General features: G+C 38.9%; 1 protein-coding gene across 2 annotated transcripts in view; it reads left to right on the top strand.

Annotated features, from left to right (window-relative positions):
- Nucleotides 1-26,521, top strand: part of LOC121963630 (carboxyl-terminal PDZ ligand of neuronal nitric oxide synthase protein-like) — a 242,336-nt gene that overhangs the window by 116,436 nt on the left and 99,379 nt on the right. For both annotated transcript variants that reach the window (XM_042513916.1, XM_042513910.1), the window contains exon 5: nt 9,878-9,986. In XM_042513916.1, coding sequence (XP_042369850.1) covers nt 9,878-9,986 — 109 coding nt within the window. The remainder of the gene's footprint in view (nt 1-9,877; nt 9,987-26,521) is intronic.

Here is a 26,521-nt window from a genome sequence, read left to right as displayed (position 1 = left end):
TGTCAAAGGAAAAATGACAGAGGCCTTCTAAAACAAGCCCACTTCATTACTCAAACATCACTTCACAGCCTCCTGCATGATACACTCAGCCTGTTAACAAGAAAGGCTTATTAGCTGCGTGTATGTGAATCCGTGTGTATATGGTCACTGAGAATTGTGCACATGTAACCTGTGGAGCCTTCAAACAGAAGCTGGCAGTTTTTCTGTTTGGCTGACAGAAACGAGACTGTGGCAGGTTAAATGTGAAGGAACGGGAGTGTTTTTGTCAAACTCTTAATGCACCGCTGAACTTCAACTCACCAGATGAGTCATGAATCATCTGCTTTACTCCGCTGTCTCGCCCCCTTTTTTCTCTGCCTCTCTCCATCCAGATATTCACTCGTAATCCTTCACGCACTCTCTTTCTGCCTCTCATTTACTGTCCATCTCTCTATTTTTCAGTCACACTGTATGGGCTTTCAAACACAGTCCTTTTCGATTTCCGTCACTGCCTCATGCACTAAACTCTGCAGTCTTTCCCATATGATCTTCTGTCACCAACAAAATCAGTCTAGGTGCCATTTGAATCTAATTGAAATAAGTGAAAACCAAAAAAACTTTTCTCACATTTTGGCAATGATCCCTAGAGGTTGGTCATACAGTGCAATAACAGTTTGTGAGCCAAGATATTTTATCGTTGAGTAATAAACTTTACTATCATAGATGATAATAACAGTTAGTACATTATGAGCTGTAAATTCAAGAATAAGTTAAATTATCATAAATAACCCCTGCCTGGAGATAACTAGAGACCGTCTTGTGATGGGATCACACGAGCTGTGACACCAAATTGGTGTTTATGGTGCAGAGGAACACATGACATGAGAGAACTGAGTTGGCACAACAGGTGAAAAGTGCCACATTTATTCCTGTGAATATGCCTTAGATTGCACCGGCTCAGTGGGCAAGAATTACTGAAAGTGGGATACAGAAACGTGTAATGAATACTGGCGAGGGGCATGAAGTTGAGTGCCAGTGTACCTTCAACCCTCTCTTCCCTGAAACAATAGGCGGGTCATATCAATGCCCTGCAGGACTGAGTGCTTCAAGAAGTCCTTTATCCCCACAGCCATTAGACCGCACAACTCCTCAGTCAGTCATCTGTCTATCTAAAAAAAAAAAAAACATGTATTGCAAAAAAAGTTGTTCCCACTGCTCCCACGTATAAAGGGCTTGCTTTTCTATTATTGCTCGCATAGCACACCTACACAGCCTTCATCTGGAAATCATGACGGCTAGTGTGGTGGCTGCAATAGAAATAAACCTGCTAATGTTTTGAACATCCATCAACATGCTTCTTGGAATGTTTTCACCAGAGGAGAAGTCGCATAACATCACTCAGGAGAAACGCAGTTGTATAGCAATTGTGTTTAATTGACATTTTTGAAAATATTGAGATTTTGTTATTGTTGTATTGAGATTTGTTTTTTTATTCCTGCCAACAGGGCAGCAGCCAAGATTTTAGCAATAGTGAGGTCATGAGTTCATGTCCTCCTACCCTTGAAACATTTGTATTATTTGTATTCTTCATTAACCACATTAACTCGGGGCGACTTTGGCTCAGAGGTAGAGCGGGTCGTCTATTTATCAAAAGCGCTCGATCCACAACTCCTCTAGTCGTCATGTTAAAGTATCCTCGCGCTGCTGATACTGAACCACAACATTCTCTCGATGGCTGTTCCATTGGTGTGAATGTGTGTGAATGTTTAACTGAGTAGCAGGTGGTACTTTGTAAGTTAGCCTCGGCCACCAGAGTGAATGGGTGAAAGCTGCAACCTTCGGTCACATGGACAACTTTTGTATGTCGCTCCGCAAGCCCACACTGTCCTTGGTAAACATGCTTGTAGTGTTTTAGATCCATCGCCTTGGTGTCAGCTGCAGAGTCACCTCAAACTACACACTATAATCAGCCTGGAGGATGTCAAAAACAGGATTTAGGACGTCTTGAAAACTTAATGCACTTGTAGGGTCTCTGAACGCTGCTAATTGGCTGTTTGTGTGAATTTTATTGCCATTGTTTTTAAATTTTGCTATTGTGTTTTAAGTCTGTTTGGTCTTTTTTGTGAAATTCATCATGCTATTGTCTTGGCTAAGACTTTCTTGTAACTTTTTATTAATTTCTTGCACATTTTTGGGCCAATTCAAGTTGCTCATGGCCCGCTCTTCACGTTTTTGAAAGAAATCAAATAGAGGAGGTGGGCCCGAGCCTGGAGCTCTGCAGCAAGACCACTCTCCAAATTGCAGCGGACATGACCTTAGTGTCCTTAATGGAAGCTATGAAGAGATTTATCAAAAGCTACCGAAAATCTCACTATTCATTCTTTTCTTTGTAGTCTCTATTATGTGATATCATGACTCAATAGGACAGCAGTGGTGGCTTTACAGGTGTCAGACATCGTAGTGTGATCTACTGAGTGAACAGAAGAAACTTGGACTCTGCGCTTTTCTCTCAGTGGGTTTCTCTCTGTGTGATTGTTGCTGCAGACTGATGAGTCCAGAGAGAGACACATTTTAATCCTGAGGCACTGATGTAAAATCATTCACAGCTGAAGCTTCAAAGGGACGCTGGGTAGATTTTAATTTAATTCTTATCTCATTTTTAGATTTGTCCTCCAAATGTCTGTGATTATCTAGATTATCTCAAATTAAAATGGATTAATATTGATCACTCACGCTCCACAGTGTATGGATATATTTTTATTTGACAGAAAAGTGACTTTTGTCTGACTCCTTGCACTATTAGTGAACTATTTTTTGTTTTGATGTTTATCTTCACTGTTTGTGTTGGAATTGGCCTACCTGCGCTGTCATTGCTCGTTACTTAACCCTCTGTAACCTGGGTAAATCCAATTTCTTCGAAAAAAAAATCGAAAAAAGGCAGTGAGCAACTTATGAGGGAATGGCACAGAATGTAGGAAGACATTAGTAAAATAAATAAATAAATAAAAAAGGAAAGTAAATAACAACAAAAAAAAAAACATGGAAATAACCTGAAAAAAAACCCTCATCATTGCATAACTTGGTGACATTTCTTAATTACACACTCCCAAACACCTCACACTATTCATATTAATATCACTAACCATTGCTAAAAAGGTCATACTATTAAACTGGAAAGACAGAGCTCAATTTACTCACAGAACACTCAAATCTGGAAAAACTAACAGCATCTTTGAAAAATAACATCACATCCTGCGAGAGCACCTGGTCCCCTTTTTTTCAACACCTTCAACGCTGATCCCTCTTTATTTCCTCAGATATGTCTCATATCAGCTCTTTTTTTTTTTTTTTTTTTTTTTTTTTACGTATCATGCTACAAGAAATCACACACATGTGCAGTTTGTCCCAATCTTTCTGCCTCTGTCTTGTCCATTTGGTCCTGTCTTGTCTGTCCAGTCCCGTCCTGTTTGTCCTGTCTGTCTGGTCTCATGCGGTCTGTCTGGTCCATTTGGTCTTGTCTTGTCTTGTATGCCTTGTATGTCAAACGTGTTTAAAAATGAAAAAAAAAAAAAGACCTGAAAAAAAACTGCTATTCTCCAAAATAATTTTAAAATACATAATTATGATAATTAGAAAAACAGTTCTCTGGAAATGTTTCAAAAGTGAAATAAATGAAATCAATTTGCTGGAGTTTCAAAGGTTTAAATACTTGTGAAAGGCTTCTAATTGCAGTAAAAGAAGAGTGATGATCTGTCTTTCAAAGGATTTATTTGGGCGAGCGGATAAAACAGTTGCATCTCAATTTCAGCTGGCTTTGAGGGACTGAAAAATAAATATCTATAAAGTAAACTGCTATGAACACATTTTTAAGTTGAGCTGTATTGTTTCTGTTCTCGTAGACCCACTGCTAAGTTACACTGCGTTGCTTCACTCAGTGACAGAGACATTCATTCATGTGAAAATGTTATGGATTGTAGCTTTAAACAGGAAAATCAACCTCCCTTTGAAATACAAGATAAGAAGTTGTTCCCGTCGGGCAGTATTTGTAGTCTGATTTACTTAGCCCTTAACCATCTTTGTCGTCTTTCATGTTGAGCCTGCCTCTCTAATTCGGAGCTGTGATCTATCTGACGCATCCTCACCTGGATGTTTGGCAGCTGCTCCTGTTCGAGACAGTTGATAGAGATGTATCTGAGCCGTCATCTCTGTACTGCTGGGGGATTTGTCAGCTAAGCCAGTCAGCTAAGCTCACTTTTACTCACTCTTGGCTGAGCTTCACTCGTCTGGCAGCATTTAATGTTTCGTTTTATCGTCGCGTACATGTTTTGAATAAGATTCAGTTCTCTCCAGGCAACAATTGGCAGAATATAAGACTTTCCCCCTTTTTTTTTAGAATTTCAAAGACAAATATCTGTCGGGGCATTGATTTTTATCACAGTGATTTGGTGTAAGGCGGGGAGAGGGGAGAAAAAGAGCTGAAAGGGGAGACAGTTTAAAGGTTTCTGTAAAGTGCAGCCGGATGGGAGCGGTCAATTTTCTTCCAGTAGATGATAGAGCTTGATAATACTGTAGAGACCCTGTTAGCTCTCTGTGTTTGTTGACACAGACACTTACAGAAATGTTTCTGCTGCACTCATTAAGCTCCAGCTACCCACCTCTCCTCACTGTAAGCCCTAGTACACAATGTCACTTTATTTCTCTGTGTTTTCCAGTACTCTGTGTACTCTATGAACTGTAATGCCACAGCAGACCATCTTCTATTCTGAGCCGCTCATTAGTTCTGGCAAGCAAATGGGGACTTGTAAGGCTGCTGTTGATGCTAAACCATGCCTACATGTGCTTCATAAAAAGCCTTTTAAAGGCATATTAGGCAGGATTTTTTTTTGGGGGGGGGGGGGGGGGGGGATGTATAGACTCATCCAAAAGTAATCCCACATAAATGACCCACTACAAGTGTGCGACAGTGTATTCATGTGAGAAAACTCTCTCCTCTGCCTGTATTTTCTTATCATGCCTCTGCACCAGCAATAGCCGTTGCCAAAGGCATAATGTTTTCGGGTTGTCCCTCCATCCATTTGTCCCCCCATCTGCCCATCTGTCCCATTTCCATGAACCTGATATCTCAAGAACGGAAATTTCTTAAAATTTGACACAAACTTCTATTTGGACTGAACAGTAAACTACTGAGATTTTGGTGGTCAAAAGTCACTGTGACCTTGCATCAGTCTCATTGTCAAGAATGCGATGTCTCAAGAGCACCATAAGGAAATTTCTACTTTGACACTAACATTCGCTTGGACTCAATGATGAATTGATTAGATTGTGGTGGTCAAAGGTTAAGGTCACTGTGACATCAAAAAAACATAGTGAGCACCTTGAAACTGTGCTGTTTGTACAGATGGTCTGTGCTGCGGGGGGGGGAGAGCATCTTTGGTGTGCAAAGGCACACAACCATTAGGCAGTAATTCTAGTTCTCTTCCTATCTGTCTGTGTTTTGGATGTTTCTGGGCACAGCCCGCTGGTGAGGTTAAAACTTTACAAAAACAACTGATGCCAGACGGTTAGCAGCACAGGTCCAAGCAAGAGGCAGCGCCAAAAAAATGCAGATACAGTGCCCAAAACTGCAAATGAAGTGGGGCAAAACACCAAGCGGAGTGAATCTGGTGTTGGCTTTACCTTTTGTGTTTACACAGGGTATCAGACAAACATTGTACAGTATACTTCAATGTTTGGGCAGTGGTAGATCTTTACTGTGAAAATGGACATATTGACAAAATACTGACAGGTTTGCTACCAAAATGTTTGTAACATTGTGTGGATAAAATAGACCCTAGATGTTATAACACCCCATAAAAGAAAGCTATGGTTTACTACAGTTATTTATTTATACAGTTATTTTTTTCATAGCTTTGGTCATGGTCTGGGCCTATTACTCATTATAATGCTGCACTCAGAAAGTAATCCCTGAGATATGAGAAACTTGTTGTAACAAACCAACAGGTTATTCAAACTTATTTGGAAGGTAAATTAAGCCAAATGGTGAAATTATAGCAAAACTGTCCAGGTTAACATCACAGACAGAAGTTTACTAGCTAACTGTAGTTACTGTATGTGCACAATTGTAAAGTGACACTACAGGTGCTCTACCTTTGTGTTTTACGTCTAAATAACATTGCTGCTTACTGATGTAAACTATTAGGTTTATACATATATGTATATATATTTTTTTAGGCTAGTTTATAACCTGTCTGGTTAGACCTATGAGAACAGAATAAGATCCAAGTTGTAATACAAAATAGTTTTTCAGGCAGGATAAAGAAGAATATCAAGGGCTAATTTACATCTCAATTTAATTCTCCACAGCCGACAGAAACATTTTACAGAACTCAGTGTGCGTTTTTTTTTTCTTTTTTACATTCCTACTTCTTTGCTCCGTAAAATGATGTTAAAATCCTCATCATTATATTGAAACTGAATATACTGGACTGAAATCGGTTTAGCTGATAATATCTCACATGTAATTTGTTTTTCTGAAACTGAAAGCTGGCATTTTCTAACACACGTGTTCGATATTTCAAGTAATTGGGAGTAAAACAAACTACAGCTAATGACTTCAGCATCTCTGGGAAATTAAACCACATTTAATCCATCCATAATAACTTGAGTTATTGGACCTAATATTATTGCAGCTATGTGTGTGTGTGTGTGTGTGTGTGTGTGTGCGTGCGTGCGTGCGTGCGTGCGTGCGTGCGTGCGTGCGTGCGTGCGTGCGTGCGTGCGTGCGTGCGCGCGCATGTGCATGTGTGTATTTGAGTCACTGCAGATTGTGACATTGTCTGGTGTCCAGTGTCTGGCATTGTGACAGTTTCTGTTGACAAAGACACCATCTATACCGCAAGACCTCAGCCAGTCTGGCTCCCACAGAAAAGGCCAAAACAAATACCACAGAAATGTCACTGACTGTATAGATGAGACTCCTGATATCAAGCACTCACCACATATACCCACAAAATGCACATACGCACAAAACCAATATGCACTCAAACACACATGGAAACACATTTCTAAATAATTGTCACCTAATTTCTTGCCCTTACCTGGTTGTCCATTGTCTTCCTGTGATGAATTATCCCAAATATACCACTGGGCCCCATAATAAGGAACTAATTGCCCAATAAGGAGGCTGTTATGCCTGAGGTTTCTGGTACTTCGTTCAACCAGTTGATATTTTCAGTTAAATGAATTAGGCATCACCAACAATTCATTAACCTTAAAATGTCTGCACAACAAACAAAAGCAAAAAAGAGGCACCATCTTTATTCTGATGAGGTAACTTAGTGTGCTCCAATGAAAGTTTTTGGGAACAGCCAAAACACATAAGAACAAATGATTTTTCTCTGATTAGACTAGAGTACACTAATTAGAGTTTATTACAATAAATATGTAGGAATCTCTTTTTTTCTACACTAGTGATGAAGTCTGCCATCACTTGTAAGGTCTTGAAAGGCCTTCATTTTCATAATAATCTTGAAAGAGCAAAATGGTGGCACAATCATAGTAATGAGATTGTTTTTTGCACTCTGACAAAGACAGATTTAGCTCATTACAATAAATATTTGAAAAACCTTTTCATTGGCAAGTGACCTTTTTGCTTATGTAGAGTGCAGTCCCTTTTTCACATTGCAAAGTGTCACACTGTCTGGAAACCTAGTTTTATATTTATGACTCGATTATACAGGCAATGAGCACACAGCAATGAATATGTGTTAAGTATTGTCATCATCAGCTCATCTTGAATGTTAAACATAGCAGTTGTACAAGTCAGACATTTTCATAACCAAAGCAGTGACGTTTGCAGAAGACAGTTTGAATTATTTGTCAGAATTGTACAAACACCTCTCTTAAACACTCTCAGAAACTCCTTCAGAATGATGCTGCGCTAATAAATTTGATGATGGCTATGGTCATAACACTGAAAATAAACACAAGGCTATTTGCAGGCTTAGGAATGGCTTAAACCTCTTAATGATCTAAAGCCCCTTTCCCACTGAACAAAAAAATCACCAACACCCATTAACTCCTGGCTTTTGTCCATAGTGGGAGAGGTTACAACTGGTATTTCTTCCAGGGTCATACAATTCTGCAGTAGTCGTGGGTATTTATCAGCTCCAGCTTTGATAGGTAGTGATGGAAACATGACACCCAAGTGGACATGTTAATTTTTGGGGCCTTTTCTGGCACAATCATTGGTAACTTCTGTGCCTGTAGTCTCAGCCAAATGGTGCTCAAACATGGTCCCAAATTAGCTGGCATTCAGTTAGAAAGAGAGACTGAAAAGTAAGTGATAAAGGTAACCACTGTAACATTTTCACTGACCTCCATGCTGCTTTCTTCTGTTTACTAACCCTGTTGTTAAGCACATTTGTAACTACGAACATGACACACTAAAATAAAAAATTGTAAGGCATACTTCTACTGGCAAGGTAAAATGAGTCTATCGCTTATTTATAGCAGGCTTTCTCTTGACAAGCCCGCTCACCTCCTTTTTGAATGTATTATATACAGTACATTCAAATGTATTATTCAATGTATTCCATACATTCAAAACCATTGTATTTTATATCTCCATCTGCTTGTGGGCTATTACAATGAGAGTATGCATAACATGTTAATTCCACTACAGAGAAGACTTTGTGATCACTAAAATAAGATATTACTCGTGGTAATTGGCCAAATGGGTTGTTAATATCTGCATATTGGATATCAGCAAAAAATCCAATGTCTTGCATCCTTAGTATATATAAGGCAAAATGTGGATGTAGAGGCAGTTTGCTTCAGAAAACAATATTTCACTTCCTGCTGTTGTGGAATAGAATATTGCCAGTGAACATGTCCCTGGAAAAATGTTATGAGGAGGTAAAAAATGTAAAGCATATTTTTCTTTTCAGGAGTTGCAGGGAAAAATCAAAGCAGTATGATAAAAATGTTTTTGAGGTGTTATAGAAAGCAGACTCCTGTCTTCGATGGATAATCTGAGAAAGTTCTTTTTTTTTTTTTTTTTCAAACATACATTGATTGAATGAAACAAAAACCATCCCCGTCTCATTTAGACTGAACAATTTCCAGCTCCTTGTTGTCAGTCTTGACACAATATTGTCATCTGCAATGCTTTATCTCACCAGAAGTGTTCTTTTATCATCACAAATTAGATCCGGTAAAGACCTTAACTCATACAATGTTCTCCCTCCTGCAGGATATTGTGTATTATCTCTTTTGCTCTCCCGTTTGCTCCCTAACTTGTTTCTTCCTATTTACCTGCTCGGCAGGATATTGTATCTCTTCACTGTTGGCTGCACACAGCCTCTCCTGTCGCGGAGAACTCGATGATTGTCTCAGACTTAGTTCCCCCTGCATCCCCTTTCACACACAATATTTTTTGTTGTGATAGTATTACCTCCTCTGTCTCCTTCTCACACTGAAATATATCACTGTTGTCACTTGAGGTCTCTTTTTAGAAGTTTGAATTAAAGTTTACTTTCAATGTGTGTCACTGAACTTCCCATCTCAAAGTCCCACAAGAAATAATAGTCTGTTCATGCCAGTTGATTTTATTTAAATAACATTTCTCCACTAAACTAATCACAACTTTCTTTACTTACTTACTTACTTTTTTTATGAGCCTGAGAGCTGAAATTTGGTCTCGTGCCTTCAGATTAAAACAAACTTAAGATAGTGTTTATTTCTGTCACATTGAAACCTCAGACAAACGGGCCGCGTGCCTATTTTGCGTCTTAAGATACATTTAGAAACGCTGCCAGGCTCTGATTCTGTTTTGAATCACATTCACATTGTTGTTGTTTTTTTCATTAACTCTGACCTATTTTATTCTATCTTGCAGGATATTCTATGTGTCTCATGACTCCCAGGATCTGAAGATTTTCAGCTACATCGCTAGAGACGGACAGAGTAATGTCTTTCGCTGCAACGTCTTCAAGTCCAAGAAGAAGGTAAGAAAGATAGCAGCCCTGATTTAAAGCTTTCACCCTTGAAGCCATGACATACCTCGAACATAAAATAGAACATAAATGCAGAGCCTGAATGGAGACCAAGAGCTCACCCTGAGGTATCAAGTGAGAAATCTGATGTGGCCTGACTGTGATTTTTGGGTCCAAGTGGATTCAGGCACAAATGCCATGCTCTCGAAGTTCTCTCAGTATGTCTGAAAGAGCAATCTCTTAATTAATTTCCCATAAAGCACTGGGGTATTTGATTATTATACATTGGTGCCAGGAACACTGTACATTTGTACCATCATGACTGGAGTTTGGACTGGTAACTTGAGACAGTCTCATCAATTATATTCAGTTTAAAGATGTTTGTTCTTTGCATTGCTTCCTCGTGGTGTGCTCCTGTTTTAAACTTTTAAACAGGCAGTGCCGACTAGCCTGGAAACCGGACAAATCTGCGAGCTCATGCTTTATTGCTCTGGCAGATAAATCTTGTCCCTCTCCTGTGAAGACAGATTTCAGGTTGACCTGGCCCAGGTCCTTCTGAACGGGGCAAATGAAAGAGCGCATAACCACTCCATCAGTGATGACATGTCCTTGAGCAAGGCACTTACTGCCAACCTGTTGAAATGCAGTTGTTCAGTAGTCAACAGATCAGACTGTAATTGTAATGGTTGACCTCCATGTGCAAAAACAAAGAAAACAGTTCCTCTTTTACGTACCTGGTTAAAAATCTCAAAATATTTCATGGTTTGTGTTTTGTGATATTTTTCACATCACATTTATGTTAGTTGTTTGTTCACATGGCAATGGCTGCTAGTATACATATTATTAAAGACAGGGATGTCAGTTTTGGCATATTTTACTTTTGGTAGCCCATCAACCATAAACTGGTAACAATGGTCAATAATTTCAAGGAAAAAAATGACAAAATAATCCAGCACTCCGTCCAACTCAGTGAGCATTGCATTTCAAGTGCTATCCATTTAGAGGTCATAAAATGTCAATGATTCGAGATGGCAAAACCTCGCCTTTTGTTTTATTTTTTGTTGGCTTTGCTGACAATTAGCCAGCTATCTGCATTAACACGTGGAAACATGGTGCTCACTGCTGACCCTCCAGTCTTCCCTCAGGTAGCCTCTGTGAGGAAATGCCTTAATTTTTAGCCACAAACCATGTGAAGACATTTAACTATGTTAGTATCACGAGCTGTGTTGACACTGCTAACAGCACTAACAGACCTATCAGTAGCTAACAAACTAAAAGTGGTTTGTGGCTCAATTTTTAGCAGCTTACTCACCAGGGTGACCTGGTAAGTAAACAGTGTTTCTTGGGTCGGGATGACGTTACAAGCAGCATGTTTGCTTCCAGGTTAGACCCAGGTTATATTAAGTACAGTAAACTGAAGAGAAGCAAAATGATTCTATAGACTAACACACCTTACCCTTCAAAAACAATCTCAGCAGTAAACTGATTATTAGTTAAATGTTGACATCCCTAATTAGTAAATAAAAAGAAAACATCACGCTTACTAGCTTTCTTACAGTGTGAACAGCTGAACTAAATTAAATTTGCCAAATTCACTGATGCATACAAGATGAGGAAACAAACTGCTTGAGGTGTTAGAAGAGGAAAAACACTCAATTTTTCTGTTTGTTTTAATTTCTTATTGCATTAGAGAAGAGGTTTGTGTTTTTGCACGAGTTGCAATAACCAGCTCATCAAACTTTTTGTCTGTATAAAGGGAAGATGGAAAAAGCCAGCCACTAAGTGTGTCATTTTCCAGTATTTTCACAGGCTGCTATTCATTTATTGTTTAAAGCAATTCCTCCTGCTCTCTTCAATCATGTCACTGTCTGAGTCACATCCTGACAACCTCCAATAAAGAGACACACGGCTGTCGCGCAGCAATAATTCCTCCAGGCACCATAGGCTTGTCATTGTTGAGGTTTGTGGAACGAGCTGGAAACCCATTTGGGGTAGATGTGTTGCCGTGGAGCTGAGCAGAGCAGAGAAAGTCAAAACAGAGTGCAGCAGTGTGACAAAGTTGTGCTCCCCGTTTTCCACTGTAGCTGCCAACTCACTGGACTTGATGGTTCAGTCCAGAGGTTAGCTGGGTAAAACACACACTGCCTCATTATCTCCTACAGACAGACCCACAGTGACATATGAGCACACATACACACACATTCTGTCCAGAAGACAAAATGGAAAGTGACGCATACCAAAATTCTCGGGGGCCACTCTTGTCCTGGGGCCATTGAGCTGGAAACTGCGCGCGCGCATGTGAGTGTGTGTGTGTGTGTGTTTGTGTGTGTGTGTGTGTGTGTGTGTGTGTGTGTGTGTGTGTGGTCATTTAATGTTTTTAATTGAAGATTAATAGACTTTGGGCGAGATTGTTGTTTTAATGGAGAACACCATTATGTTTTACTGCTACAACACATTTATTGCTGCAACTTAACAGCACCTGCTAAAGTTTTTTTAACAGTGAAAATAGAGTTTGTAAGAGTTTGTTTTTAGGAAATCATTTGAAGTGCCTGGTGATTGACAGTAAAGCACTCAGCGTTATGAAAAAATATGCTGATAAAGTTTACGAAAGAAAACAAAGTAAACAAAGTTTCTTTTTTTTCTTATTTTTTCTTGTTTTTTTTAGTTAGTGTTCTTTAGTCCACAGAGGAAGATGGAAGGAGGAAGAGAGGAGGCACAGGGGTTTTTTTTTTCTTTTTTTCTTTCTTTCTTTTGGAAAGAAAGTTTGGAAGTTTGGAATCAGCTGTTACATATTGATGAGTTACTTCCTCTCTTCTATAATGGATATTTTAACAGAATAAATAAATTCAGATAGCAAATGTATTATTTACTTTTGAAATTGTTTTGGCCCCAAAAGAAGAATTATATTATTCAGACTTCCATTTAGTTGATGTCCCCACAGTGTTGCATGACAGCAGGGGAGAATACTGTTAGATCCCAGTTTTAAAATTTGTCTTAGGGTCCAGTAAAGCATAAGGGACCTTCGATCATTATTAAACCACAACAGTGCAATTAGGCTCTATTGAATTTGACCTTTCTTTCTTTCTTCTTCTGCAGCCTACAGACTGCTTAAATGGTTTAAACTGAGATTTGCAAGTAACCTGATATTCCCTCATCCAATTTATCACCAGTGAATCATCACCCTGAACCTCGAATATTTGTATTGAACTGCCAAATCTGATTGTACTGATATAATTCTTAGGGGCCAGCCCTGTCCAATTCCAGTAGTGCTAACCTGAGACAGCCTTCTATTTCTGTTGTTATGCTTGAAGAATAACTTTGCTAAAGCAACAAGTTGCCTGTGAGTTCCAGCTTGTTATAGGCGTTTCTGTGCACTTGGCATTATAAGCATTTGCATGGATCATAATATTCCAATCATAATCAGAATAATAGTCCAAACAGAATTGAAAATACCTCATGTAACTGCCACAAGTGAAATAGACTGCCCCAATCCAGCCTAATTGCAAGGGATTTTCAGCTTATTTGAGATCCGTTTCAGAAAATATGAATAGACATTAGACATCTAGACATTAGAGCCTACTGACCATGTAAACACTTAATCAGATCATTTCTCTGCAATGGGAATAAATATATGCACATGTTTGTCCCATGTGGAGGAAACATTTAATGACATAGCTGGTGAGTGTGTGGCTTCATTCATAAATCTTAAAAATGTTTAGCGCTCTGCTAGTGCTAAATTCTTGTGTGAGTGCTCTGATTAATAAATATATTGTTTCATTTTGAAATGGTAACCTCATGTAACCTTTCCACAGGATGAATTGTGGAGTTACTGAACAAAACAATCACAACCATTAGCAGTAGCATCAGCCTGCACTTAGGGAACGTTGGTGAATTGTAGCATTTACCAATTGGCAGAACCACTCCTTCGCCTAATATACTGAGCAAATTGGTGTGATTTCTTTCAAAAACATGGGGAAAGAGGCAAAAAGCAACTTGGTTAGAAATGTTCCACATTTTGCAAGAAATTTGTAATTAGTAGATTTTAACTATTATTATTATGATTATTTTTTTTTTTTAATAAAAAACAGTTTAAAAAATGTTTGGTACAAAAAAGAAGAAAAAAGTTTTACTATAGTCTTACTATAATTATATTCAAAATTACAATAATAATAAATTCTGATTTATGTTACAGAAAATAATTTTTTTAGCACTTTTTGCAGGTGATCCCCTTATTTGTTTTACTTTAGTTTTCTTTCTTTCTTTTTTTTTCTAATTTCAGGTAATTTTCTTGTACTTTTTTTAAAGCTTATTTCTTGTTAATTTTTGGGTAATTTCTTTTTAAGTTGCTCATTGCATCCTTCACATATTTTTAAAAGAAATTAAGCCAGTTTGCCAGGTTTCAAAGGGTTAAACTTCCGGTTTCTTTACCATGGCTGTTGATTTTGTCGAATCCTACTCAGCTGTTGCTCAGAGGGATGTTTGTGTCTTTCTACCCTTTCAGTTCTCACTCTGACTGAACCATTGTACAGCTTTTTTTTTTATTCATCATGTAAAAACCAAACCCTCCATACAAAACAATATCTATTTGAAGAATGGAATTGAATCAACCTAAAAGCAATAAAGACCACCTCAGATGTGACATTGTGGCAGGCAATACCAAACTTTTGAATGGTAGCGTATTTAAAAAAGGCTACACAAAGAAAGTGTGGAAAGATGTAGAAGATTAAACAAGACAAAAAGAGAACGGAACCCTCTTGGCGTAATGAAAAAATAATGGGCATCTACATATCAAACATGCAATAAAAATGTCATCCAAAGCAGTGTGTGGTTTTGTGTGAGTGCGTTTTGGCGTTTGGAAGATTGCGAGTGTAAGATGAAGTAGAAGATTAAGCCGACTTTATTTCCCTCTTAACTACCAACGCTGAAAGAATGGCTGTGCTTTAGATCACAGCAGCATAAAAAGGCTTTAGTGGCCTATCAGTCCTAACACTGAGAGCGGCTGTGTGTCTCTCTCTCCCATTCTGACTCGTACTCTCTCGCTCCCTACCCCCCTCCGTCCGATTGACAGTTTAAAGGAGGCTAATGAATGACCTGGCCTCTATTATGTAGAATTGAAGTGAGAGTGATGGAGCACAGAGCAGAGGGTGTTCATCAGAATACTGAATGCTGCCTCGGCTGAGTGGTCAGTGTGTGTGTGTGTGTGTGTGTGTGTGTGTGTGTGTGTGTGTGTGTGTGTGTGTGTGTGTGTATGGATTTGTGTGTGTGTGTGTGTGTGTGTGTGTGTGTGTTTGATTGTGTTTGTGTATAACCCTCTAAAATGATTGTATTTTAGTACCTTTTGTCTGATTGGATGAGGCAGTTTTAGGTGAGAAATAACTGTCAAGGCAAAGGTTCAGCAAAGGGTCGGAGCAGAGTTTCTCAACTTAGAGACCAGGACCTCACATTTGGTTTAGGACCCAACTAAAGGTGAATATTTCAAGCTGATATATATATATATATATATATATATGTTTATGTTTTATTATTATTATTTTTTTTAAATTGCACCACCATGACGTCTACGCTTTGGGGTTTTAGTAAACATCACAACAACTGTAGGATGAATTGCCATGAAATATGGCTGGGACAAAGGATGAACCCTACTGACTTTTCCTGTAGCTTCACTATAAGTTTGACTTTTTTTTTCCGCATGAAATGTCTCAACATCTATGGGATGGATTGTCATGAACTTTGTTGCAGACATTCATCCCTTAAGGACGATTTGCAACAACTTTATTATAACTTTGTTATACACTTTGGTCGTTGTCCAAAAGTCTGCAAAACATATAATATCCCAATCATCTTAAACTAAAGGCGATCATCATAAATGTTACACCTGTTAAACATCAGTATGTTAGGACTGTCATTGTAAGCATGTTAGTATTTAGCTCAAAGCACACACATATATTTCATTAACTAACATTTATGGAAAATTTGCTTGTCTCAGAATTTGTGATGAATGTATACTGAGGCAGGATATTCTAAACAGTGTTTGGAAGATGACATTGACATTCAGTATGAGATGACAGTGTATTTTGAGCAGTAATCTACACTAAATGTTAAATTATTTTTCCCACAATGTTTTTCCCCACAAAACTATATTAAACTGCAATGTATACAAATATATATTTAAGTAGAGCCTATAAAATTTGTATTGCTGTTAATTATTTGGCTCCAATTTCGAGTAAATTCTTATTTCTGCGGTGACGTCATCATAGTGTTTAACAGCCAATCACAGTGCCCGATGCACAAAGACGAAGACTTGATTGATTTTATAGTTGTTGTTTTTTTAAGAAAAGATGTAAAAAAAAAAAAAAAAAAAAAACCTTTATGTTACAGTCTTAACTAGTACTATGCACAAAGTAAAGCCAGTCCAGCTCTAGAACATATCATGAGTTATAATCACTACACTTTCGGTATCCCATATCATCACCAGAGAGACAGTCGCACATTAACAAGCCAAGTTAAGAGGGACACACGATGATAATAAAGACGAAGCATAAAACCTGGCTACGGCCCTCTGAACCTGCTAATGGACTACAGCACAGTACATCCTGTCACCACTGCTAAATGGAAACCTTGCAGTTTGCAGCTGTGATTTTTTTTATTGTGTTATTGTTATAATTACACTAACAGAGCACGAGTCCTTTTTTTTTCCAGTAAGGCAAGTTATGCAAATGCACTTAACACCCACATGATTAAAAACAGTAAATAATGGACATCAGTGGGTCATAAAAACAGTTTTTTGGTCTGTATTTATTTGTTTATTTATATAATGTGTACGATAGAGTAAGACTCATCTGTTGCCCACAGCTAGTTGATGAGATGGAGAGAGAGCCGTGGTTATTGTGTCAAGTGTTAATTGAGTTCCCCTCTCCAACCATGTGCTGTCATTCAGTGTCGGCTAATGGCTTCGACTTGCTCAGCTTTGGACGCAGATGACCAGTTGAATCTCCTGCCTTGGAAGAAGATTGAAAAGCCCAGATAATCATGAAATGCATTATGAATGATTTTTTGAAAAATCCTACTTTGCTCAAAGGTAATTACATTAGAAAGTACTGAGTGAGCTGCAGCATAAATAAAGTTTCACACCATGTATTATAGTCTAAAATAATGCTTAAAGTTTGAAAAGTTTGGTGGATTTGACTGAGGATCAATGGTTTTGTCTTTGACATTGAGGAGTGCTGATATAAAATGACATATGGCTATTTCCAGGCATATCGATGATAAGGACTTGCGTCACTCTCGACACAGTTGGGTTAAGATAATTGGAATTAATAGCCTTGTAGCACTTTTTATTGAATATCCATATCTCAGTGAAATGGTTCTTCTGTCTAGAACTTTTTGTCTCACTCTCCTTGTTTTACCTCTCAGTCAAGTCTGCAGTGCTTGTACAAGCAGAAATAACCCACGCAGTCCTTGCATCCACTGTGTAGGTGTTATATGTGTTTTCTTCAGATTGCTTCTTTTCAGGTACTCCATATCAGGGGTGTGATATATTGATCATAAGACGTCAGTGGTGCGGTGTAAACACAGTTTGAAATCAATATGCGGCCCTGTTTTATTGGCCAATGTGTACTTTTTATGAACCGAGATGCAGTTTAGTTTTTACAGCGAGTCAGTCTCACACACCCCTTTTACCTCTTTACCTTCAGAGACTTTTGCTGTCTCTCTTACAACCCATACTGACTTTATACTTTATTGGATGTTAAAGGCAGATGCCTGGTTTACAAGAAATACCCGAAGGCACCATCAGTTTTGGTCTCTGTGAGTCTAGACCATCTCGTCTGATGAGGAGGTGCAGGTTCAGTCTGGCATTCAGGGCTACTGCAGGATGCACTTTGTAGGCTATGTCCTTATCTAGCCTCTGAATTGGGACACAACTTACCTGCTGTCTGCTCAGTCTTCCGTGAAGCTACACCTGGACCCTTTCTATGATAACAATAGACAAAAACCATCCACCATCATTTTCTATCCCTGCTTTTTCTGAGAATAGAGTTTGGACAAGTCACCAGTCAACCACAGTGCTGTTAGACACACAGTAGCTCATTCAAACTGACATTCACAACTATGGCTAATGTAGCATTCCCAGGTCCACCTGAGATTCATCAATCTGGATGGTGGGAAGAAACAGACATATCCACAGGAAACCAATGCAGCCATGGGAAAAACATGCAAATGAAAGGCTCAACCAGCCGACTGATGCATTGAATTTAAATGTCATTCAAACAAATCCTGGATGACTGTGGATTGGAGTCACAATGACAACCAGACATTAACCTGTGACAGCTGTCACATAATCAAAGGCCCAACATGCATTCAGTGGACCTGCATTTTACGCTGTTCTGCCTAAAGTAGCCATACAAGAACTTTACTGAGATGTTTAAGTTTCTTATCCAAGTATAGTAAATTTAACACGTTTAAATCCATTTAATACCATCATTTGATACTGTCGCAGTTTTTTCACTTTTTTTCATTTTTATTTTATATTTTATTTATTTATTTATGCTTAAACTGATCTACAGTGCCTTGGAAAAGTACATGTGTTGTACATTGGTTTTGGAAATATGCCTCATTGTATATGTCTCTAGACGTAAGGATGTCCCGGTCTGACGTCAAACATCAGATTGGGGGCAGATCAAGGCATTTCAAGGCATTTCTTACAGAACATGCAATCCTTTGTTTTATGTCAGCTAGATAATTTTTTACTTTCATGCAGAGCAGCACAGAGGTCTGTCTTGGTCACCTCTGCTCCATTAAGCTGCCTATCTCTGCTCTCTGCTGAACTTAAGAACAGGGGCTGAGCCCTGCCCACCATAAAACATCACAACCCATAAACAAAATTGCAGTATGAGACTGTTTATTTCCGTTTTTTTTTTTTGTTTTTTTTTACCAAAGATATAAGAACTGCTTTCGTTTTAACTCAGTGTGAGAATTTAGCTATAGCGCATGGTGTTTCCCCTCCCCACTCAGAGGAGAGAGCAGTGGAAACCAGTGCACAGCTTACTACAGTCACACTGAACACTGTGAAGTAAAACAGAAGCACCCAAGGAAAAAGTCATTGTGGCTTATTTGTTAATGAAGGTAATCCACTCCAAAACATGTGCAGATGACAAAAATAAACACTTAACAGAATACAGCTCATTCAGGTAACTGAGACACAGGCTGTACCAACAAATATTGGACCCTTAAAGAGACGGAGACATTCCCTCAAGACAGCGAGGCCAACAAGATGCAAGGGAAGGTTTGTCATAATATACTTTATTTTGTAAAATACATAAATAAACAAATAAATAATAGGCTAATGAATAAAAGAAACAACAAGGAACAACTTAGATGCAGGCATTTTTAAATGACTGTAAAGAAATTTTCTTAAAGTGTACACCTCAGCTCTATTATCTAGGGAAACAGAAGTTATTGGATTGAGACTTTTGGGCATTTAAGTACTCAGATCGAATTCCGGGGGGCAAGAAAAAAAAAAAAACAAGACCGGGACATCCCTATCTTGAAGTGAATGATTCAACTTTTTCACATTGCCTAGTTTTAAAACAGTAATTAGATAAAACAAATCCCAATACTTAATGGTGATATCATCATATCATCATATCCTTACTATTGACACATTTCCATCCGCCGTTAAAAACGAACAAACAATCAAAACATTAAGCTTTGATACCCATCTCTAGCACGCCATTGTACTGTGCGGATGTGTGTGTGTTTGCATGATGTACTCTTGCTTTGTGCACAGCCTGGAAAGCAAATTAATGGTCCTGAAGAGTCACTGAGGCATCATGACTTCATTTCATCACACTCCACTTACTTCCTGCTCACACACTCAAACATGCTCACAGTCACACTCAAACTTGGACATTGATTAGTGCTTATTTTTGTCCAATAATGTCTGTCTGCAGTGCTCTGACTTACTCAGTGTTGTTAGTCCCCACTGTCCCACTAATTTCCTTGAGGTAATCAGAGTGTTTGATGAACATCAGGCCTGGCTGTGCCCTAATAATTAGAGAAGTTAATTGGCGATCAGGAAGTCCAGGTGAGCCAGTTAATAGGAGGAAGCAGAATAAATCAGAGGTAGTTCTTGCTATAATCCCCTCCCTTCTCCACTGTATACTTTGTGTGCACAGAGTGATGGATGTGTAAGTTCTTGAGGGATGTGGTTCATATGTAAACGAGAATGAATGAGCTCATCAGCAGAGGAGAAAGAGGTAGGAAAGGCTTTAATCAGAAGTAACTCCCCTGGCATCCGCTCATTGTTTACCCTGCTTTTTCCTAGATTGCATTACATTCCCTTTTGTCCCTTATCTTGGCTTGTGCCAAGACTTCCAAGAGGATGGCGAAAGCACAGCTGAACCTGAGGGTATTCTGGGATAAATAATGCATCACTCTTTTGACTATCCTATAGTGGCTAAGAGAACCTGTTATGCTGCAGGCATCCAGCTCAGTGGCAGCTTGATATAGCGAGAAGAGAGAGACAGAAAGAGATACAGAGAGGGTACGTTTAACTCAGCTGAATTGACAGAGGAAAAGGGATGGGGAGCGCGATAGGGACAGAGAAAGAGAGCCAGACACCGATGGTGACAGATGTCCAACTTAAGACCTAGCTCATGTCTTTACGGCAGGATATACTGTACAAGATTTGCATTTGAGTGACAAATCTCTGAGCGGTTGTGTCAGCCGGCAAAATTGGACATCCATTTGAGAATTGGCTTGGGGCATAAAATGTCTAGATACAGGACAACTGTCTTGATAAAAAGTGAGTTATCTGAGAAAGATTAGTTTGTGGGAAGGGACTTTCCATTCAGCAAAGGTCTAAATAACACTGAAGACTCTGACAAGGTGGTTTCCAATACCAAACCACCAAACAGGGTCTTCTTCAGTGTCTAACAGAACTGTTTTTATTGCAAACACAATTCTTAAGAACGTTTTGCCTTCTGCCACCTCTATGGTAAAAATCTGGTGGAGAAGATCAAAAATAGCTCTGCAATAAAGGGCCTGTGCTGGTGAGTGTCTGTCGCTTCAGGTACCGCTGAGATGAAATCCAATTTAAGTAAGTAAATTTTTAGAACTCTGGAAAGGTTTCACAGCGGCAGTCCTTTTATTTGTCTTTGTAGTGATTACCAACAAAGCTGTGGATTGCAAAGTAATCCATCAGGAAAGTTCCTCTGGGAGTATTTCATTTCATTTCATCAACATCTTGCCCACATATAGTCCCATTCAGATGTATTAGAGGGCTGCATTTTTCACACAGTGCAATTATCTGTCTGAACACGGCCTAAGAGGTTTTGTGACGGTCAGAAAAAGTCATGCTATTCCTCCTTTTGCTACTTCCAGATGAGAGCCCCCTAGTGGTAATCTCTAAAAACTGAATGTACTGTATCTGCAAACCTGCAGATTCCAACCTGCAAGCAATGGGACAAGACTGTGGTGTATCAGAAGCATTCTGGTTTCCATTTGTAGTCTGTAGTTTGTAGTCTGAGTAGTATTGACTAATCACGTTTGAGCCAGCATTGGTTGCATGCAGGTGAACAGTCCTTGTGGTGATAAAAAAAGGTGGAATGCATTCGATAAAATGCAATCTTGGAACCTACCAGCTCTCGTCTGATAAAGACCTAGTTTTTTATTATCTTTTCTTTAAAACATATCTGTACGTTTTAGTAGCTATCTGTTGATTGAGTGTCGTTGCTCTGTGTATATAGTGTCTCAAGTTGCGAAATGCACTGTAAGCAATTACTAGCGCATTGAAGAGAAGTCTTGGTCCACATATTCGGCATCTGGATATCTGGACATCTGCTGGCTAAACTGGAACCCCTCCAAAAAACTTAACCAAAGCATCCCTCTGTAATTTAAAGACCATTGCAAAGGTAAAAGTGTTTCTTCCTCCCAGTGAAACAGCATGTGGGGCTTTTATTACAATTAGGTTTAACTAGTGTAATACATTGCTCTCCAGTGTCCTCAAAAAGTCTATAAAACAATTTAAGCTTACAGAGTGCTGCTGGCAGAGAGGAACTGAAACAAAGAGCTGAGCTCACATCACTTACTGTCCTTTAGTTCCTGCACTGGCTTCGAGGTATTCTAAGGATAGCTTTTGAAGATCCTGGTAATATAAATACATTCTTACCCTTGACTGTATAGTTGATATGCTCCAAAGTTATGTCCCTGACCTCTATATAGCCTTCAGGTCCACAGAATCTCTGCTGTTTACTGTAGCAAAGATTAAAGATTACAGTGAAGCCGCCTCTTGCAGTTTTTGACCAAAAAGCCTTGAAAATACACCTTTTTCGTACTATGTCTAACCATGCATACTCACAATGATCTATGTAGTGTATTATTTCATTAATTTTTTGGTGTTATTCGAAGAGTAAAGTTGAATTTATGGGGGGATTATGAATGGGTCACAACCAGAAAAATGGCCATAATAATTGTGACAAATGAGGATGCGATGGATGCAGTTGAAGATGCTGTTGTAAATTGGTACGATTCTTTGATTAACTTCCCAGACATTAAGTCATCTGCTTTGTGGTTACTGAAAAGTTCCATTTTGGCCTGTTGACTGTGATCAAGTCAAACTGAGAAAGAGATTCAGGTCCACATAAAAGGGACCAAGGGAAGAAAGGATGGAAGAAAGTCAGGAAGTGAAGGAAGGAGGGAAGGAAGACAGACGGAAAGAAAGGCAGGTGGAAAAAAGAAAACAAAAAGAAAGACGGAAAAAAGAAATGAAATGAAACAAAGATGGAAGGAAACAAAGATCGAAAAAAGAAAGACGGAAATAAGAAAAATGGAAAGAGAGAAGAAAGACAGAAAGCGACTGCACAGCATTGTGTTTGTGTGTTTGTGTAGCTTGAGCTTTTGATGTGTTCACAATGAAGGATAACACCAGCATCTGTCCAAAGAAAGAAAAACAGAAAGAGATTGTGCACAGCATTGTCTTTGTGTGTTTCCCAATCACTGAGTATATGAAGCGGTGGAGCTTGAGCCTTTGCTGTGTTCCCAGTGTACGATAACGCCAGCATCTGTCCTCGTCCCCTGTTTAGCTGCCTCTGCAAACATCTTCAAAGGAAATCACACGTGTTTACTGTCACGCTGAGAACCAGCATGAGGTAAAAAGACATGAATAGAGGGTCCACAGAGGAGGGGGGGGTGATTGATGGATGGGGCAGATGGATAAAGGAGAACAGAACAGACTGAACAGTGGGTCAGAGGAGGAAGCAAAGGATGAGAGTAAAGGATAGACGAGGAACTACAGAGAGGAGATACCCACAGATGTATATCTGCATGTGGGCATCTCTGACTAATCACATTCTCTCCCACGATAAGGTCAAACACCATTTGTGTATTTTTACTCTATTTTATGTGTTGTCATGTTTTTCTGTCAGCTGAGGCCTTTCTTCGTCTCTTGTAAGAGCTGTTAAAAGCAATTTTCTCTTCAAGTGACAATCATTTATCTTGTCTATTTTTTGTGCCAGTAAAAAAAACAACAAAAGAAACCCTGTGTTATCTGTTTCAAAATATTAATACCTGTTGCCAGAAAATTAGAAAAGAGAGAGGACAGATGTCAGTGGACACGAGTCAAAAAAGTTTTTCACTGCTGGAATGATGGCCTTCCCATAAAACTGTGCTTTCTGGAAGGACCCAAATACTTTTGACATTTTTGCAACATGACTAGAGAAAACAGAGCTCAGAAACCTTACAACTACCAAGATGCACTGCTCTGCAGTGGACCAAAAAAAGGTTCCCCTCATGCAGGCTTGTAGATTTTGACACTGGAAGCAATATTGGTGCTGGCTGGTAACAAACAATATTTGTGTATAGTTGAAGAATGTGTTAATATAAGTTTTTGAAAACTTTCTAGAGAGAAATAGGCAGCAAAATAACATGGTCATTGTCATGGTTCATAAATTCATTAATTTGTGGCGGCCCACCACAAATCATTGAATGTGTATTAAATGAATGTGTATTCATTTTTTTTGTCGTTTGGAGCGCTATTATATGTACCGTTTAGTTGTTCATAGCACCGCTCAAGATGTAGAGCAAATTCTGGGCACAGACTGAGCAGAACAACATCAGGTAGAGTGAAGGTGAAAGTTAACAGTTTCATAACGCTGGGTCTAAAGGTTTGCTTTCACTCACCTCTGTAGCAGCTGTTCCTGTCATACCTCTATTTTATCTGAGCTCTAACAGAATCAACAAAACAACTATCCACCCCATGATTCAAACTCCTCAAACTGCTGCTGAGGAATAAAAGTACTCATGAGGAGTTCCACCTGCGCTGAGTTCACAGACCTGCAAAAACACACATTCCAACAGTACAGAGTTAAAACAACCTCAGAAGCAAGATACAGATTGCTGCTTTTAATGCCTGTATTATTTTTAATGGCACCATTACTGTCTGTTACTGTAGCCACATGTGGCAGTTAGTTACTCAAAAATGATGCCAGTTGCCATGGCTGCAGCTAATGATTGAGTTTATACCACATTGTCTGTTGTTATGCATTGCCTCAGTCTTTTCAGAATAATCTATTGAAACAATAGTTCTGAAATATTGATGATAAAAACTCAGACTTCTGTCAGATTTCCATGAATTTGGACCCCACACAGCCATGAAAGGTTTTGACATTTTTTGAAGTGACCACATGCTGTCAGTGACTTTTAGTGAGGCGACCAAACACAACAGAGTGGAGGCCACATAGGCAGCTCAGTCATGGCTGATAGTAGCTGTTAGTCTGTGGAGGGGTCAGCAGGCAGTGTGAGCATACTTTACAGATCTGGACAGAAACTCTTTCTGCTGATACACACAGCTGCTGGCGAGTCACTATGGAAACAACATCAGCACTAAATGAAGCTGAAGCAGCATGTTTTGATAGAAAAAATAACATGGAAATAAATTGCACTGTGAAAAAAACTAAGGCTGCAGCCAAAACTCCCCACTGTACAGAAAGCAAATGTGTGGAGTTTTTTTGACCCCCAGAACCAAAAATGACTTTGGACTGAAGCCAAGGCCCAGCACCTCAAACTCTGCCAAAACCAGTTTAACTTTTTTTCTGTAATAAAACACTCATATGTGCCTAATAAATTATATTTCTCATCTGATACTAAGCCCTAAGGCCACATAAAATTCTGATACCTATCCTCAGTGAACGCTTCAACTTCAGACTGTTCCAGAGTTGATAACCGGGACAAGAAAGTATTGGATGTCCTTTGGCTGAGTCTTGATTCTGCTCTGGCTTTTAGGCCCGACTACATCTGTTCTGCTCATTCAGCTGAGGATGAGCAGTGTTTGGAGGTTAGGCCTCAGTGCTTTGAAATGAAATCTTTTCTGCCTTTACACCTCACCGCTGCGTCAAGCTCGACAAGAGGGGGCTGACAGCAGACAGAAGTCACATAAGTTGTTTTCACTTGACCTGTCTTTTCAGAGCAGGGCGGGGACCGAGATAAGCATACACATCCAGCTCTTTGCACCTGAGGACAAAGGAAAAGTCCAGTCAGAGATAAAAATTGTGTTGTGATATTCTACTGTGTTTGGACAGTAAGCACAGACAGCATCCTCTACCTGAGACTTAATTGTGTAATATCATCATGTGATGTTTTGTGACCTATATAGTTAATTTTAAACTGCATTTCCTGCCTATTGTGTCTGTTTGATAGAAAATGCACATGTTTCTGGGTCAAATCTACACCGGTGGAAAAACAGCTCAGTGCATGTGGACTTCAATATTTCCTGGAAAAATCCCGTGGCACATGAGAAGTGATAGGTTTTTACCTCTCTGGTTTGGTTGCAAGAACTGGATCGCAGGATAATAAAGACATAAATTCAGACTTAAGACATTAACAGTACTGAATAATAAGTTTAAGTTATTTAAGTTATTTAAATGACACACAGTTCAAAACCAGCATTTTGCTATGAGATGGCTGTAATTCAGATTAAGAAAACTTTATTGTCTGTCATGACAGAAAATCATCCTTGATGTGGCTCAATATACAGTGCAAAACAAATCCAGACAATAAACATACAAAAAAAAAAACCCTGAATAAATACCTAATACAATAACTGATACAGAATAAAAATCACAATATACGGCTGTGTGCAAAGTGGCATAGTGTTTATGTAGATGTATGGATAATTACCTTTTATTTAAAGTGTTTATGGCAGTTTAAATGAAGGAGTTTTTCTTGGCCAAAGGGACTTTATAGTGGTGACCTGATGGTAGTGCCTGGAAAGACTTATAATACACATAATAATGGAGATTAACTTTTGATAGGGATAATTTAGCCAATAAGCTTAACAAAATATGGGGTCCATTCATTAACTTTTTAAAAGGAAATACAATTGCAAATGTTAAGTGTGTGCATAATTGATTGATGGCAGGAATTCTGTCTTCTGACAGATGTAGGTTTTTTTTTGTTGTTGTTGTTGGTGGTGGTAGATTTTTTTTTATGACTGTACCTGACTCAGAACTATGCCAGTCGAATCGGATTTGGCTGGTCAATACGAATATTAG

This window comes from Plectropomus leopardus, chromosome 3 (genome assembly GCF_008729295.1).
Source record: "Plectropomus leopardus isolate mb chromosome 3, YSFRI_Pleo_2.0, whole genome shotgun sequence".
Lineage (NCBI taxonomy): Eukaryota > Metazoa > Chordata > Actinopteri > Perciformes > Serranidae > Plectropomus > Plectropomus leopardus.
This window is presented reverse-complemented; position numbering and strand designations above follow the sequence as displayed.